Source organism: Melospiza georgiana, chromosome 9 (assembly GCF_028018845.1).
Source record: "Melospiza georgiana isolate bMelGeo1 chromosome 9, bMelGeo1.pri, whole genome shotgun sequence".
NCBI lineage: Eukaryota > Metazoa > Chordata > Aves > Passeriformes > Passerellidae > Melospiza > Melospiza georgiana.
The window spans coordinates 9,513,461-9,531,058 of NC_080438.1; the positions used below are offsets into that span (position 1 = coordinate 9,513,461).

The 17,598-nt window shown below is 39.2% G+C and overlaps 2 protein-coding genes across 2 annotated transcripts in view; one reads left to right on the forward strand and one right to left on the reverse strand.

The window, feature by feature from the left end:
• Positions 1 to 8,945: 8,945 nt before the first annotated feature.
• LOC131086807 (beta-1,3-galactosyltransferase 2-like) lies at positions 8,946 to 11,371 on the forward strand. Its single transcript, XM_058030028.1, has one exon. The coding sequence runs from the start codon at positions 8,946 to 8,948 to the stop codon at positions 10,056 to 10,058; it is 1,113 nt and encodes a 370-aa protein (XP_057886011.1). The 3' UTR covers positions 10,059 to 11,371.
• Positions 11,372 to 11,383: 12 nt separating this feature from the next.
• KCNT2 (potassium sodium-activated channel subfamily T member 2) overlaps positions 11,384 to 17,598 on the reverse strand; it is a 117,462-nt gene continuing 111,247 nt past the window's right edge. Inside the window, exon 30 of the mRNA XM_058030027.1 lies at positions 11,384 to 17,317. Coding sequence (XP_057886010.1) covers positions 17,206 to 17,317 — 112 coding nt within the window. The 3' untranslated portion in view covers positions 11,384 to 17,205. The remainder of the gene's footprint in view (positions 17,318 to 17,598) is intronic.

Here is a 17,598-nt window from a genome sequence, read left to right on the forward strand (position 1 = left end):
AAATATTCTGAGTCTTTGATAAGGAAGTAACGGTTTAGCTTCCTGTTTGGAAGCTAAATATTTTTAGTGGCTGATGTGATCTTTTTGTACAGTGTTTGAGAAAACTGTAGATTAAACCCTCTCCATTGTTCACAAATTATGTGAACTAACCATGCTTGTAGAAACAAGTTCACGCAACTCCTCTGATGTGAATTCCAACCCAGTCAAGAGGATCCCACAAACTGTGCTAGGGTCCTACTGCAGTGTAAATCCATGACATAAGGAAAAGGGTATCTTATTCTTCATTTCAGAATGCAGCCTGAGATGTGACCAAAGAACTCAAAGGTACCTCCTTATGGTAAGTACAATGGACTGAGTGCAGTGTCTTGATTAAGGTTCACTCTATTCCTGTGCTCTCCTTAATGACCAGGAAAGTACACTTTCTGCAAGCTTTGTAAAAGGGATTTTGAAAAGTGAGTTTTCAAACTCAGGAACTCTGTCCACAGGAAGTGAAGCTTCTTTTGAACCAAAAATACATATGAAATAATTTCAGTGCAATCAGCTCAGTCATCACAATCCATTGTTTAATATGGAAGACACGTGCATTTTCTCTTGGTACAGTTTATGCATAAATTCATTCTGAACTGATGAAATTTATTGGTAAATACTCCAATTTACTTTCTTGTTTCTGCTTTTGATGTTTTAAGTACTCAAAAGTATGTACTGTAAAGACTGCATGATACATTCTAAGAATTTGTAGCTACTTTTTTAAAGACTGCTGACATAAAAGTGATGTTTGTTTAGGTACCAGACTAAAATGACAATTTAAATATCATTTTTCTGCAGGAGTATAAAAAAAATCTTTTATTTTATTACAGTGGAGTATTTTCAGAGGAATCTGTTGTAGGAAATAATGATTTGGCTGTCGTGGACAATAAGAAGGCAAACTCAGATGCTGTAAACCAGACATTCTTCCAATAAAGCTGAACTGGTACTTGCAGCTGGTTTTATGGAAACTGATAACATGGATTTTATGACTGATCTGTAACGTGAGCTGGGTACTGGCCTCAAAGGGATACAAAGGGAATATCCTCATGGTCCACTGCTATTATCAGTGATGTTACAGCACCATCTACAGGCCCAGCCAAGACTGAGGCCAGATAAAGGAATGCCAGTTACACCCACAGAATAATTATTAGTTCCTCTTTGAACTAATGTATACAAATACTTTAAACCAGTTATGTATAACCAAAGTAGAGGCTCTCATCCCAATGAAAACTCCTCTGTCTGCTGTATAACCTGAACATTTGTGGGAGTGCCAGAAAAGTGAGTCCTGTTTGTATTCATCCTTCAGTCCAGTATGATTCATATGATCATTTCAGTGCATGCTTATTTTTAACCTAATGTGGGATTTAAGACATGATACAAAACCTTATTTCCCCTTGTAATGCAAAGTCATAATATGAGAAAAATCTTCCTTCCCAGAATTTCTTTTTAAAAAATCAGCTCAGAAGGTATTTTGGGTTTAAGAATACTTGTAAGAAGTTCCTGTTTTGAAGTACCTTTTGCATACCAAAATTTTGCCCTTTTATGACCCATTTTGCTGAAAGCTGTCCAAATGAGACAGTGCAACTGCCTGCCTGTGGCAAATATATGACAATTTGCTAAATATCTCCTAAATTAATCCTTCTTGACTGTCAAGACTGAGAGTAAATCCCTTGGGGTTCCAGCAGATTTGTCAGGAAGAGTATAGTTTAGATATCCTGACTCAGGGAAGTAAAAGTGATTTTAAATTTTATTTAGCCCTGCTCTTTGCATCTTCTCATTATTTTAGGAATGAAATGTGAGGATGTGGTTTTGAAACAGTTATGCCAGAGGACCAGACACCTTTGCATCTGGATTTGCAGATGCCTTTGGCCAAGTTAGATGATGAGAGGTAAGTGGATCACTATGCTAGTATTTCTTTGGAATAGTCTAAAAATAAGGATTTAATCTGTGTGGAATTCATGGCATATTTTCCTCAGTAAGATATAATTCTTTACATATTTTTCATTACAAGCCCTGAATGAAGATGATTTCCCCCCTCATTTATGGCAGCCTATCTTTAAAGGTTTAGAAAAGAAGCACAAACCTAAAAATACAGATGGTGAAAGCTGTGCCTGGATCAGGTACTCTCAGCAACCCTGGGAGCTCCAGTGGTCAGCATCACCTTGTGTGTCCTTGTGTAGCTTTAGATAGTGAAATTATTTACCAAATACAGCAGCACATGGACTGGAATTGAGATGTACACAGTTACAGCTGAGAGTCTCAGCTAATCTCCAGTCTGTCCTCACAGCACCCAAAAATCCAGTGGTGCCTGTGTTTCTCAGGGTCTCTGTGTAGTGCCTCTGCCCATGCTCACAGCAGCTGCTGTGTGGGAAAGGCAGCCAGCTTCTCCCCATCTCCCCTAATCTCACCTCTGAGTCACAAGGTGACATTTTGATTTCATCTCTGGAGAGCTGAGGAGCATTCATTGCTCATGCCTGATGTGTAAGAGTGACATTCAAACACGTGGCAGCACCCACAGGAGATGAAGGCAGCACTCCATCCAGGAGAGGACAGGGCTGGTTCAGTGCCTCTCCCAGCCAAGGGGGTTCTGCTTTTCTTGGTCCTGTGTTCTGGCATCCTGTGGTGAGTCCATGCCCTGAAGAACATGGGGAACACACATGGTCCCGCTGGTGCAGGAACGTTCCCAGCCCCTGCAGGGAATGAGCCCCTTGAATCTGCCCCAGTGGCAGATGAACAGAAACACTCAGGACTTCCCATGTGCACATCCCCCTGTGCAGACAAAGCTAGAAGCTGTGTTCTAGCAAATACTGAAGCTTTATAAATGTCATTTTCAGCTGAATTAAATTACAGAAGTTCATGATTAACCAAGAGATGAGGCAAGAAAGACTTCAGCATCCTGCAGCTTTTATAGGGCTCCACATAAGGCATTAGGAGACACTAATCCTGCAGATGAGTTGTTTATGAACTAGCCACACATAAACATCCATAATTAAATTTATGTTAATTTTTGTTGTAACTGATCTAAGTAACTCCTTATTGTCAGAACTTTTAATTATAAAATATAAATTAGCTAAACATCTCTGATACAAATAGCTATTCTAATTTATTCCAATTCCAATAAAAACCTAGCCGAGTACTAAAGTTAATAAAGAAAAGTGATGCAGTTCTCGTTCTAGTGCCCATGATAAATTTAGTTAAGAATCCAGACACAGCTGCAGCAAACAAATATTGAATCTCATGTTTCCAACCTCTGTCTAAGCTACCTTTTCTTTGTTTGTGTTAAATATAAACTCTCTCCTTGCTGACTCCAAATCTTGAACTGATTTTTTCACACTGCCCTATCTACAGGCTAATAACAGTTAATTACAGTAAAGATAAGCGAGATAGCAAATTGCTGTAGTATAATTAGATTATTCTGTGTACTGTGCTCCCAAGCACATAGTTATATATGTACTAAATAACTACTGTTAATAGCTATAGATAGTTTATAGTTCACATGGATACTGAGTGATCAGGTCAGTTAACAGGATAGAGGGTCGAGTTTTGCTCTAGCTCTTTCAAACTGGAACAGCAAATTGTGTAGTGAATTATTTCTGTTACTCAATTCCTTTCCACGACCATGTGTCCCAACACCTGCTAGTTACCTGTCTTTATTTCTGCAGTAAATAGCTGTTCTGTTTTGAGTATGTTTTTATGGCCCTGAAATAGAAGTATAGAGAAATGTAGATATGGGATGATAACCAAGGAAAAGTGTGACCAATAGCTGATTACTCACTGCAATGAGAATAGCTGCACAGTTGGCAGTGCATAAAGCTGGATTCAGTCATAGTCATTTAGTCAAAGAACACAAGGAGGACATACCCAATGTCAACACAGCATGTGTAATAAAATCAGGCTTCATGTGCAACTGAGAACCTAGAAAGAAAAAGTGTTGTCTTGCCAAACATGTGGAAATTATCACTCCTGGGTTCTTGGGTAGCAAAGGCACTGCCATCAACAGCAGGATGTTCTTTCTGGTAGAGACTGTGGGGCACTGGCAGTTTGCCACAGACCCCTCTCCTTGTCCATCTCCTTGAGAAAAGCTAGTGCCACTGACTCAGAAGGGGCATGGAAGAAGGTGAATGTGACATGAGAGGGAGGTACCAGGGAGTGCATGCAGAACTATTTTCCTTTCTTCACTCCCCCCTTTGCTGATTAAAAATTAAACTAGTAGCTGTTTTCTGATAGGACAATTTTGTTAGACTAACAAGAAATTCTTGGCTTCTTGCAGACAGTGTGCTTCCCTTTTGTCCCATGACAAGCTTTGTTGCACTTCACTTCCATAAAAGCAGAGAAGGAATTGTGCTGTTTATGTCTGATTAATTATATGGCAGCCATATTTCTGTATGTACTTTAAGAAAAAAATATATAGCAGATAACTAGGGACAAGCAAATTCTAGGATAGCTGTTGCTGTTCACTTCTCTTTGGAGACTATTTTTAAATCCAATGTGCACTTATGCAAAGAAAAAAAGAACCTAAAATTCTTCTTTAGTTTTTCACATATTTGTTTTTTAAAAAAAAAAAAAAGTATTAATACTCCAATGGGGGGGGGGGGGAAAGGTGCTATTCCTCTATAAAATTAGCATTTTGATGAGATTGCTTCAGTCTATGTGTAATTCAAACCACAAAAGGACATATACAAAGATTTTACACTACCCTAGCAGAAAAATACTTTATGCTTTTCTTAAATTAATTCCATATGCTCCTTAAATATGTGCAATTGTTATTAATATACTTCAGTGCTTTATGCAAAGTGCTTGATTCTCTTCACAGTTAATTAAGCCCTCTGCTGTTCAAATTGCTGTAATCATTGTAACAGGCAGTGGTTTTAAGGATCACGGACCATGTCTTTTACTCATAAAAATCTTATTTTAAACTTTGAAAAACTGAGGTCTTTCCAAGAATACATATCAAGATAATTTTATTTCCTCACTCTCTCTTGTCTCCAGCACAGATCCATGTCACACCTCAGCAGCACATGTTTAGGTGAGTTTCTGCGTGTAACCACAGAAGGGTTGCCTGGTTTCTCTGGGAAGCCAAATGGTGCAGATAAGAGGGAGCACAAGCAGCTCTCTGCTCCTTGTGTGGTTTCAAGACAGCTTTTTTCCACCCATAACCCAATAACAAAATAGTACAGACAGAAACTGCAACATCTCTGATGCTTGTCTTTGGAACCACTGAGATCAAGTGCCACTGCGATGCCCAACTTCATCCTCCAAATACTGAGGCATGGGGGATTGAAATTCAACAGAGGATTCCGAAAAGAGGGGTGGAACAGTTACAGGTTCATCTCACAGACTCCAGGGCTGTCCCTGGGAGCCCCTAGACAGCCTGCAGGAGGTGGGGCCAGGGCTTTGCGCAGCCTGCTCTTCCCAAAGGAATGGTGAGCCTGTGCTGAGCCAAAGGGCTGCGGAACACTGGCAGAGCTCCTCTCCAGGAGTCACTGCCTTCCGTCCAGGTGGGTGCATCTCCTGCTCCTCCCCAGTGCCCATCTGCTCTTCCCCCACTCGCCACCTCCTGCACCTCCCCACTCCCCAGCTTAGTCTTTTATGGACATTTCACCTAAAAGCTGGCTTAACTAAGCCAAGGCCAAGTAGCAGAGATGCTGTGATTTGTTTGCCAGCTGACAGTTTGGGATTAAATCAGCTCTACCTCATGCTTTCTGGCAGCCTTGAAACACACCTAGCATTTCCTCAAAAGATTACTTAGAAATTTGCGATTTGTGGGAGCACCTTCAATGGCCTGCACTTCAGCTCCTTACTTCAAGAATTTGGGAAAATATCAAAGCATTGCTACGATGGGAGGGGTTGGTATTCTCAATTTCATATCCTTCCAAAATCTGTGATGGGACAGGGTAGAATTAGAACCTTGTGAGGTAGATTTTCACTCATGAGCTCTCAAATCTATCTTTTCTAATAAAGACAAAGATAACATAAACAGGAGTGACAAGAAAACAGTACCATATTAATTTTACCTTTTTTCCCTATGCCTTTCCTGTTTTCTCTACTCCTTTTCAGTCATCTTCTTCCTTTTTATTATTTTAATAAGGCCTAATTATGGGGAGGCGGGGAGTTTAGCACATATGAAGTAATTTTAAAATCTGAATGTAGTTAAATGTGTGTGGATCTGAATAATCAGTGTATCCCAAGGCAACCTAATATGCACTGCATTTTGCTACACAATTGGTTTTAGAAAAATAATTTTCATCATTACAATTGGTTTGGTTTAATGGTATGGGTAATTCTTGTGGGTAAGCATTTATTTCTAAAGTATTTTTCTTTTTTCTGTGAAAAAATTTAGTAGAAAAGGAGTATTGTATTTTGAGAGCTTCTTGGCATTTTAAAAAGTCATAACCAAGATAAACAACAACTAATTTTGAAGACATAGATACTCTTTAGCAACATGAATTTTCTACTAATCTTGTAATAACTCAATCAAATTTAAACAATAAATATTCTAGCTACCTCTTAGAAAAGTCTTCTCTGAAGTTTCTGTTCTTTCCACAGTGGAACTAGGATTTCATCTAATGGAATTGCACTGTCAAAATAAACAAAAGTCAAACACTTTGACAAAATATTTTTAGCTTTTTCAAGAAAACTGCAGTACAGAAGTACACTTAGAACATTGAAAATTATCTTCTGCTCTTTTATTTTGAAGTGCTGCAATTAATTGTATTTCAAATAACAGTAAAGCAGTTAATTGGAACAGAAATGCCTCTCGACTTCTGATGTCATAGTGACCATTTTCTTTCTTACATTACTTTGTTTTTTGGATCCTGGATGTTTAATATGTTATGATGCCAAAACATACTGTTTCTAAACAGCTAAAAACATAAGAAAGATTGCTAGAGCCATGCTATTGCTTGCTGTGTTCTTAATGTTATGTAGATGTGTGGTACATGTGAGCTGCATTAAACTACTGACCAGTTTATCACAGTTTATTCCCCACACACATTTATTTGTGCCCTTTTTCTCTCAACCTCTGGACATTCCTTGCAGGTACTGTGGCCCTTGGAGAGCTCTCACTGGAGCAGATTTGTTTGAACACGAGGAGGAATAGGGAGAGACCTTGACCCCCAACCCTGTTCTGCTGCTGAAGGGGCAGGAAAAGAAGTTGAGTTGAGCCCAGCAAAAGATGGGGAGGAGCTATTGGGTTTTATTTTTGTTTCTGTTTCTCACTCACGATTTAAAATATAGAAGGTATTTTAAATAGCAATACATTTAAATTCATCTTGGCCAGCTTTGTTCTGTCCTAGATGGTGCCCACTAAGTGATCGTCCTGCCCCTTATCCTGGCCCATGAACTCTTTCATCCTATTTTCACCCCTTGTCCTCCTGAGGGGAAGTGGGCTGAGCATGTGGGTGGCCAAAGGTTATCCACCATACAATATTTACATTTCTATTAAACAAGATCTATTTTACTCAGATTAAATTATAGTTGAGCATAAATTGATTTTTTACTTTGCATTTCTGTTGCATAATTCTAAAATTATTAAATCTCTTTTTATAGGCTGTCTCTTCATTGCTACAAGTGACAGTATTTTTAAACTTATCAAATAGAAAGATGAATGTCCTGCTGCATTTTCCTTTGTGTTGATACACAATTCCTCTGGAAAAGACTTTAAACAGCAAGTCAAGGACCTTTGAGCTTGTCCTCTGATTCTCCATGGGAACAGAGGTAGGATCTCTGATTATTTCAGTCCTCCTAAATCTGTAATTTCTTTGTGGACCAGCAACAAACTACTAAAGAATCTACCAAAAAACCCCACATGGTTGTATGACTGGGATGAATCTACAGTTTCAAAGATGATGGTAAAAACTGTTTTAATTTTGCTGTTTGATTGTGAGCTACACATTGCATCTGTTAAAAAGTTTTGGTACAAAAAAATCTGAAAAAAACATGATTTACTATACTTTTCATGTCCCTTTTAAATACATGTAGAGACCAGAAAAGCACTTAAACACAGTTAACTTGCCCTTCTCTCCAGGTGGCATTCTTGGGTGACATTCTTGGTGTGAGGGATACATGTGATTATATTCTTCTCCCTGTAAACTGTGGAGCATCTCCAAGGCTTACATAATTTTCTGTATTGTTTCATTGAAGGAAGCCAAAATTTCAAATTGGCTATTATAGAAATCACAAAGAACTACCCAAAGTTCTGAATGTGCACAGATCCAATATTTATAATTTACCGGTCTGCAGTCTGGGAGGATGGGATCCCTCAGCTGAAGCCAATTGAAATGTATGGATCTAGATTAAGAGAGTTGTTTCAGGCATTCTTTACAGAGATAGTTGCTGGCAGGGGGCACTTCATCTCCAAGTCTGTCTGCATTAATGTGTTATAGAGACCAGACAATCACTTTCAGCCATGCTTTAAATTTTTGATTTATCATAATAGCCTCCAATGCTATGAATCCATAATCAATCACAATATTTCATTAACTCTGGATGATTCAATTATGTGATAACTTTTTGTAAAGCCTACAGGAACTTAAAATGTCCTTATATTTTAAAATTATTTCAATATTTAATATAGATCTGAATAATTTCTGTTCTATCTGATGAAATTATTACTTTTAATAGTGTATTTATTTAGTTTCTTTTATTTCTTATTGTTTCTATCACACTGTATTTCTCTTAGGAAGAAAAGCCTGAAAATTTAATACAGAAATTTTAATTTTTTTTGTCTTTGATAAAAAGTTTTGCAATTTATTCTAAACTGAAATAATAGGATTCTTTTAATAATAAGAAACTGAAAGGAATCCTGAGGAATTAGAAGCCTGAAGGCAGGTTTTATCTTTGTGTCACGGAGGAAAACAATTAGCTGCTATTCTAACAAAATATCTGCATTTATTGTGCATCCTGTCACAGCTACCAACATGAGCTGTTGGAGTGGGTTCTTCTGTCCCATGGAATGCATCAAGAGAAGTCTTTTCCTAGTTTTCACCATCTCTTTTACAATATATTTGATTTCCTATTTTTATACTTCTCCTCACCTTGCTGCTCAACCTAAAAGTAATGATCTTCACATGGAAAGTGAAAAGAGTTTATTTAGAAAATTATCTATAAATTTCAAACAAATCTTAGGGAAACAAAATGGAGAACTACCACCTGAAAATGAGAAATCTGGGAATAAAGCCACGCCCACTCCAACACAGCTATTTGCATTCATTATTAACGAAGAAGAGAAGTGTAAAGATAGAACACCTTTCTTGGTATTGCTGATATCAACAACAGCAGCCGAGCTGCAGCACAGAAAAGCCATCCGGGAGAGCTGGGCGAGCGAAGCCGCGGTTCCCGGCGCGGACATTGTTCGGCTGTTCATGCTGGGCAGCGACCCCAGGGGTGACAAAGGGGACGTTCTGCTGAGAGAAAGTGAGCAGTATCATGACATCATCCAGCAGGACTTCCTGGACACTTACAACAACTTAACTCTTAAAACTCTGATGGGCATGAGCTGGGTGGCCACCTACTGCAGTGGCACGAGGTTTGCTATGAAGACAGACAGTGATGTTTTTGTCAACACGATGCACTTGATTGAAAAGCTCCTCAGGCCTCTCCCACCTCCCACACAGAATTATTTCACAGGCCATTTAATGATAGGGCACAGGCCTATTCGGAATAAAGCCAGTAAATGGTACATATCAGAAGAAGAATTCCCAGAAAACAAATACCACCCTTTCTGTTCAGGAACTGGCTACGTGTTTTCTGGAGACCTGGCTGGAAAAATTGTAGATGCTTCTTTAATGATTAAATTTATACATTTGGAAGATGTTTACGTAGGGTTTTGTCTTAATGAAAAGGGAGTAGAAATAGCACCATCTCCTAAATCGCTGTTTAACATACACAAGGTTCCATTTTCTCCTTGTGTGTACAATGAGTTAATTACATCTCATCACATTGAGCCACATGAGCACATACTCTATTGGGAAACACTGCAAGAGAAGAAACACACATGTCAGGAAAGAAAGGTCCATCCTGGAGCATCCTAGGAACTTGCTTTGACAATGGGCAAAGCAGCGGATGTTTTCTTAGTAGCAACAGTACACCTGTGTAATGATAACTTTCAAGGTCCACGGACATCCTGAATCAGGTGCCTAGGTTTTGTATTAGGTTGAATTCAAATGATTTTTCCTCCATAAAGAAGCCTTTCTCTGTTGAGTGAATTCTGATTTACCTTATTTAGTTTTGGATGAAGCATCAATTAATTTTTAAAGCCAGCAAGAGACCATATCAACCCTACTGAAGAAAAAGCAGACAATGCAATAAAACTTGTTCTTTCATTAAAAATGAATAAGTTAATGTGTTAATTTCATACTGCTCGATGTAATTTGCCTATGTACCATTAAATGTACTCATGTGGCATTCCAGTGTGACCGAAGAAGGAAGCATACAAGATATCCTGTGCTGGGGAATTAGTGCCAGAAATGTGGGCAGAAACTGCATCTTCAGAAAATCTAACATTAGCATTTCCCAGATCTCAGTGCCCAGAGTGGCTACTACTCTCTGTGGTTATGTATACATAGAAAACCTCACACACAAGATACCACTTATTTGTTATCATGGAGATGTAATAAAAAGAGGGAAATTAAATGCAGAAAGACTGTCCTGTTAGTGATATATTAAATTGCATTTTAGGGCATTTGGCTGTGTACAAAATATCGTCATAGTTAAGTAAAAAATAAGATGGTGCTTGCTAACCTCAGAAGATAAAAGTTTCAGTCCAAATCCCTATCAGATGCACATGGAAATCAAAATGTCAATCACATGAATACCAAACACTTCAGCTGGAAGTGAAAAGTGAGTATACATTATATGCATCCCCAATGACATTTTGTAAATGTACATGATGGTGTTTCATGAAGAAGCCCCTGAATTCTGCAGTGCAATCTTTGTGTGCTCTGTGCAGCTCCATTCCACTGACAGACAGTGGGAACCTGTGGTGCAGCCACTGAACACAATGCATTTCTCCCTTACAGGAATTTGGTCTTAGATCTTTTTATTAAGGAATATTATTGCTCAGCTAATACCTACACAGGACAAATTTTCTATCTCAAATGGGCACCTATTCATCTGGACTTTCAAGACCTTTTTGCATTTACCTCGGGAAAGACACAGCTAGCAAGGACAACACTCCCTCAGGGCTTTCCTGGCCCTGAGGTCTCTCCATAATTTCTAAAATGCTAGAAGTTTTACAGGAAGTTGTGTTAAAAAAATGAGTCTTTTTGGACATAATATGTTGATTACTAATAGAAACCATGACATCATGTGATGCCTAGATAGGCTGAACCTGGAACAGAGACTAGACAGAACTAAAGGAATAAAGTAGGTATTTATTAAAAGGTCTCAATGGATACACCTTGGGCAGTACAAGAGCCTGCCCAAGGCTACACCCAAAATGGACCCAAAATGGTCACAAAAATGGATGACTGGTCTCGAGGCCTCTCCCTTTTATACGTCTTGGTCCATTGCATATTGGGGTTGTCCAATTACAGCTTCAGGTTATGAAGTTCCATCCTCCTTGTCGCTCTCTTCAGTTATCCATTGTTTATACTTTTGGGCCTGAAAATTGTAATGGTTGTCCTTGATCTCAAGCTGGAATAGGATTGTTTTGTCTACCTACCTTGTGAAGAGAACTTACTGACACTTCATATGAAGCTCAGAGCTACACCCCTAGGCAGCGCAGAATCTGAAAAACATGAAAGCTAAAACTTAAGGCATCACTTGTATAGCTGACAACTTTATCTTACATTAAACAATGCAATGAGCTTGACTCTGCAGTCTGTTCCCTTTACCTGGGTGGGGAGCACCATGTCATGCACGGTTGTGGAGAAACAACCCACAAAGGTGAGCAAAACCCAACAAACTCAACCCTCACATGTTCTCCTATTGCCTGGATGGCAATAAAGTTCTCCAGGTCATTCAGTAATTCCTGAAGATGGGGCCCAGCAGAAAAGGACTTTGAGATGCTGGCTGAGAGCAGCTGACCAAGAGCCAGCTGTGCCAAGGTAGCCAAGGATGCCAAGGATATCCTGGCTTTTATCAGGGATAGTATGGCCAGCAGGACCAGGGAAGGGACTGTCCCTCTGTTCCCAGTACTGGTGAGGCCTTACCTCAAATCCTGAGCCTCCCAGTCCAAGGAAGACTTTGAGATGCTGCACTGAGTCCAGAGAAGGACAACTGAGCCTGGAAGGGCCTGGAGCACAGGTCTGAGGAGGAGCCTGGAGGGGAAAGGAGGCTCAGGGGAGACCTTATCCCATTCTACAACTGCCTGAAAGGAGGTCATAGAAAGGTGGTTGGTTTCTTCTGCCAGCAACCAGAGACAGGATGAGAAGAAATGGCCTCAAGCTGCAGGGGAGATTCAGGTTGGCCATCAGCAATAATATCCTCATGGAAAGGAGCTGTCAAGCATTTGAACAGGTTGCCCAAGGAAGTCGTGGAGTCAACATTTCTGGAGGTGTCCCAAGAAATGACAGGACATGGCATGTGGCATTCAGTGGTGTGGTTTAGTTGGCATGGAGGTGCTTGGTGAAAGGCTGGACTAAATGATCTTGGAGGCATTTTCCAACCCTAATGATTCCATGATTGTATAAGATAAGGTAATGGAGGCTTCACCACAACCTAAAGCTGAGTGCACAAGCAGCATAATCACTAATAAGCATTAACAAAGACTTGCCAGCTGTACAAATAAAAGGCTATAAAGATACTAATTCATTGCTTTTGCTTGGAGTCTATGAAGTCTGCCACACCACTGTACATTTATGGAAACAGTGACAGTTTATAAATCCTAGAAGGAATAAATACCAAACCTAAAACTATTAAAAGCTATAGACTTGCCAGCAAAATGAACCAGTTCATCAGCCAGCCCATACTGGTGAAAGGATACAAGAAATAGAAGTGATCAGTAGGATCAGTAATTGGTGTGCACATGAAGTAGTACTTACTCTTTCATTTCCATGCTTTGCCTCCCAGTCTCTCTGCTGGTTGGCATGGGGCAGTTCCAAATCATAACAGTTTAAAGTCTAGATTTTGTAGAAAATTTAGTTCACAGGAATGTCAAATGCTTGCTTTTTTACTTAATGAAATAGAAATATTTGCCTGTTTAAGTTTCTTAGGAGTTTGTGTTGAATTACCATTATTGACATCCTTGCATTGGCAGTGGAGGCAATAATTAAGTATATAACAATATTATCATTAATATTTTCAATTAGCTTCAGAAAATGAAAAGAATCATAGTCTGGGTCATCTCTCGTAACTTAATATGAATTATTAACTCATTTCCTGTATCACTGCAATGCATATTCCATACAAGCACAAGGAACAGTGGCTGAAATTTTGAAGTGCTGCTCTTTAGACATTTATTCATTGTACATCTGTTTCAAGGTGGATAGGGTTGTTTCTAATAGAATATCAAGAATATGCAACCATATTTCATGCATATTTCTTAGTTTTATAAATTCTGCATTTATAGCACTGCCTTGAAGAAGTATTTTTATAACCTTGAGGTACAAATTGATGTACCTGCATAGAACTGCTTTATGTTATTAATTCATTTCCAGATTTTAGTGGCTGGTTTCCATTGGATATCAAGCAGAATTCAATGCTGCAAAATCTCATGTCAGTGTTCCAAAATTACAGAATGATTACTTACAGCCCTAACTCTCCAGAGAAACCAGAGAATTGTGTGTTACCTCTGCTGCACTTGATGTCATTTCAGTTTTCCTCTTTGCTGAAGCCTAACATTTATTTGTTCTTTAGCTTTTTTTGGTGCATGGGTAAATAAAGCAGTGTAATATTCAGTAATTTGCATTTGTATACTTGGAAGTTGTTCAAGTGTAGTTGTGGTATAAAGTTGTTTGTGAGAGAGAAAATATCTATGCTGGGAAATAACTGATCTTAATTACTGAGACAAAATGTCACAACTTCAATTATTCATTTCCATTGCAAGTTTCAAAAACTCAAGAACTTTATGCTTTTTACTTTGTACCTGAATTCATTGTGTTGTGGAATTGGAGTGAAACAGTTAATGAAACACACTGCATGCCAGTGAAAGAGTTCTTGAGACTTTTTTTATTGCAGACTAGGTAACACATTTTCATAGGTTCCGGCTTTGCTGGAAATTCCCTTGAGAATGAAGCAGTTATTATCAGTTAGCACTTTCCTGTCTGGGTCTGTGACTCTGGGTGCCAAACTGCTTGGGCTGTGCTAAGGCAGTGCTGGGGAAGAGGGCCATCTTTGGGTTGTTGACAGAAGTGAGCCAGGAGGAAAAATACATACAGTTAATACAGAAAGAAATAATCTTTTTTTCGCAGCTCCACATTTCTCCCTCTACTGAGTGCACTGTTGCCTGCTCACACCCCTCTGTTCAACAGAAGCCTGCCCATTCTAGAACTTCATCATCCCTTCTCCAGCACTGAGCCTTGAGACTCCTGTTCCTCAGTCTGGTCTCCAGTCCAGTTAGGCTTGTGTTACATTTCTGATAATCATGATGAGAAAAAAGTTTGTGAACATAAGATTGCCTGCAGGATGACCATTAAAGAATCACCTCCCTGGCCACTGAGGGACCGTGCATACTGTCTCATTCAGGGAAAATGTAGTGGTGCTTAGGCTGGTCTTGGAAGATGAAAATCCCACTAGAATGCAGTCTGTCTGTGAAGATACTCCAGAGGAAGCAAACCTGTTCTGCTTTCAACATGAAAGACAGCATTATTCTGAACAGCTGAACTTTGTGATACTTTATTCATGGGTTATTAGAACTTCTGCTTCATCAGAAGCTGTTGTTAGTTTTTACTACCTTGCTTGTCTTCCAGCAGATTTTGAAGAGAACTAAGTGGTTGGTTCACAAAGATTGCCTTGCATTCATTTTAGGGACTCCAAGTGTCTCCAGCTGTCTTTGTGTTTGCTTTAGCAAATCTTCTGAGGCTAATGAGCAATTAGAAATTCATTAAGCCTGGAGAAATACCAGGTCACATTAAATGCCACTATTCTAATCTAGCCAAGCAGCAATTCTGCTGAGTTAAGTGGGCAAATGGACACAGCTGGCTGCTTATTTCTGCTGCTTTGTGGGCTGTTAAATGGGAGGGCTCAAGCCCTCACTATGGATCCTTTTGGCAGAGAGTCCTTAAATCAGTGGTGTGTGCTGTACACACACACAGGAATTCCTGTGAACTGTGACTCAGGCTAAAAGCAGAGTGTCCAGCTTGCCTGCTGGAGGATAGCCATGGTTCTGGAAGCCTCTCTGCCTCCTTGAGGCTCCTTGGAGAAGCCTTCCGTATGCAACAACAGATCCGTCTAATATTTTGGAATGAACCTTTTTAAGAAACTTGTATTTTTTAAAAAAAATATTCAACTGGAATAGAGTCTTCTCCCTGAAGGTATTAAAAATAGAAAAGTTATTCACACTGCCCATGCAAACTCTTCTGGGTAACTTCTATGGCAGGTCTTGGACAGGATCCTGTACCATATACTGTTTCTTTTTCTTTCTGAAAAAATGTAGACTTCAGTCTGTGCAGCTGTTTCAATTGTTTGTTTCCCACAGTGCCCATTTGAAATACTTTATCTGTGAATAAACTAGTGAATGACTCCAGTGTGGAAAAGCACTGAGCAATAATGGACTCTAAGCAGAACCACTGAATTGTTAAACCTTGCAATCATTAAAAGGAAGGCAAGAAGTAAAAGCAGATTTGCTGTCATTCCTAATATGAACGTGACTTGATTTCAGTATCCGTACAACGCTGATAAACAGGCTCACATTCAAGAGCTGCTTGCTGGGCAATCTGGTTGTAGTTTCTGTTTTAGAAATAGAATGTACTTCCACCAATTAATATAGAAGAGAATACAAGCAGTTTTGACTGATTTTTTTTTTTTTTTTTTTTTACAAATAGGACATCAAGAGAGTTCAGAGAATAATAATTTTTCCCATATTAGACTACCTGCAAAATTACTTGGGTCTATATGGACACTTGTAACAGAAGGGAGTTTAAAACCTCAAGTATGTTCTTCCCTATTTGTGACAATGATTTTGGAAGATCACGGACAGACATGCTTAATTCTGTAGAAAGCTTGACCAATTTTAGTTGCTTCTTACACAAGCAGATGCTTTTGTGTGTACCTCATGCCAAAGCAGAGTTTTTAGATCCATAATGCTTTTTCAAACTATGTGGAATTACATTCATTTTGTGAATGGGTTATAAATTTCTTTAATCTTCAATGAGATACGTAATTTCATGTAAAAAGGTATCTGGATGACTAGGCATGAAATGCTATGGACAAACTGTAGTTCTGGCATAATCATGAAAATGTTAAGGGCTTGTTGTAGGAGTCATTCCCTAGAGGGATGCTCTCACTTCTGTGTTATAATCTACTCAGGTTTCTATAGAAAAACCCACCAAGGTTCAAAGGATTGTTTCACCTGAGCTACCCCTGTATGCAGCTTCACACAGTAACTCCCCAGTTTTTTGCCAGTGTTGGGAGAGCTGCCTGTGTGAAATGGGAGGGACTTTCCTGCAGCTGGGCTCTTCTGTCACTGATGTGTCTCAATCTCAGCCTCTGCAGCGTGACCAGGTTGTGTCATTCAGCCTGGTCTGTGTAAACCCAGGGAACAAAAACCCAGGTCCTGGAGGCTAAAATGGGACTGAAACTAATCTGTGCTAATAAAAAATGGGAGATAGGCTGAGACTGAAAATAATTTCAAAGACTGAATTCTTGACACACAAAGCCTTGTTGGCAGCTTTAGGTCTTAACATATTTGCTACTACAAATCAGGCATTGTCTCCCTATGGGCATCAGATAATCTGATACTGGTCAGAAGCTCAGTCACTGACATGCTGCCACCTAAATATGCTTAGGAGCATCTAAGCAAAACGTGGTAGAATCTGACATTTGTTCATGTGGGTTAAATAGCAACAGGTTGTCATCATTCTGCTAGGCTGACAAAGTTCAACTTCCATACTGAACAGGCCACAGACCTGACAATCCCTGAAATCAGAGTTTCTAGGCACCGCATTTCTGCATTTGGTCACTTACCCACTGTCATTTTGTTTCCAAAATCTGAATAAAATATACCATTCAGTTTGCAAAATGGTTAGTGGAAACAACATGTGTACAAAACTGTCTCTGAATGTTGTGGTGAGTTCCATATCAAAGTTGTGTCTCCTCCCTGTTGTCCTGTCCCACTGTATTGCAGAAGCTGTTCTTTCGGCTGGATCCAGCATTTGGAACATAAGTCAATGGGTCAGGTCGGATCAAGTATCTACAAAAAGAAACCACAGCTGTAACTAAAACAACATGCTGCACACCAGGGTAAGTGCATACAGTTGTAATGTTGAAAAGATCTGAGCAGGACTTAGACTTTGAAGGAGCTTGGTTTGGTTCCTGTGGTAGCATTGGTTAGATTTTTTCAATTTAAAATGCAGAGTAAGAGGAGGATAACAAGTTAACAACATTATAAATATATGTATTATATATTTATATGTGTATTTAAAGTATATACAGATGTATAATTAGATGTTTCTTTAAATAGAAATCTACTTT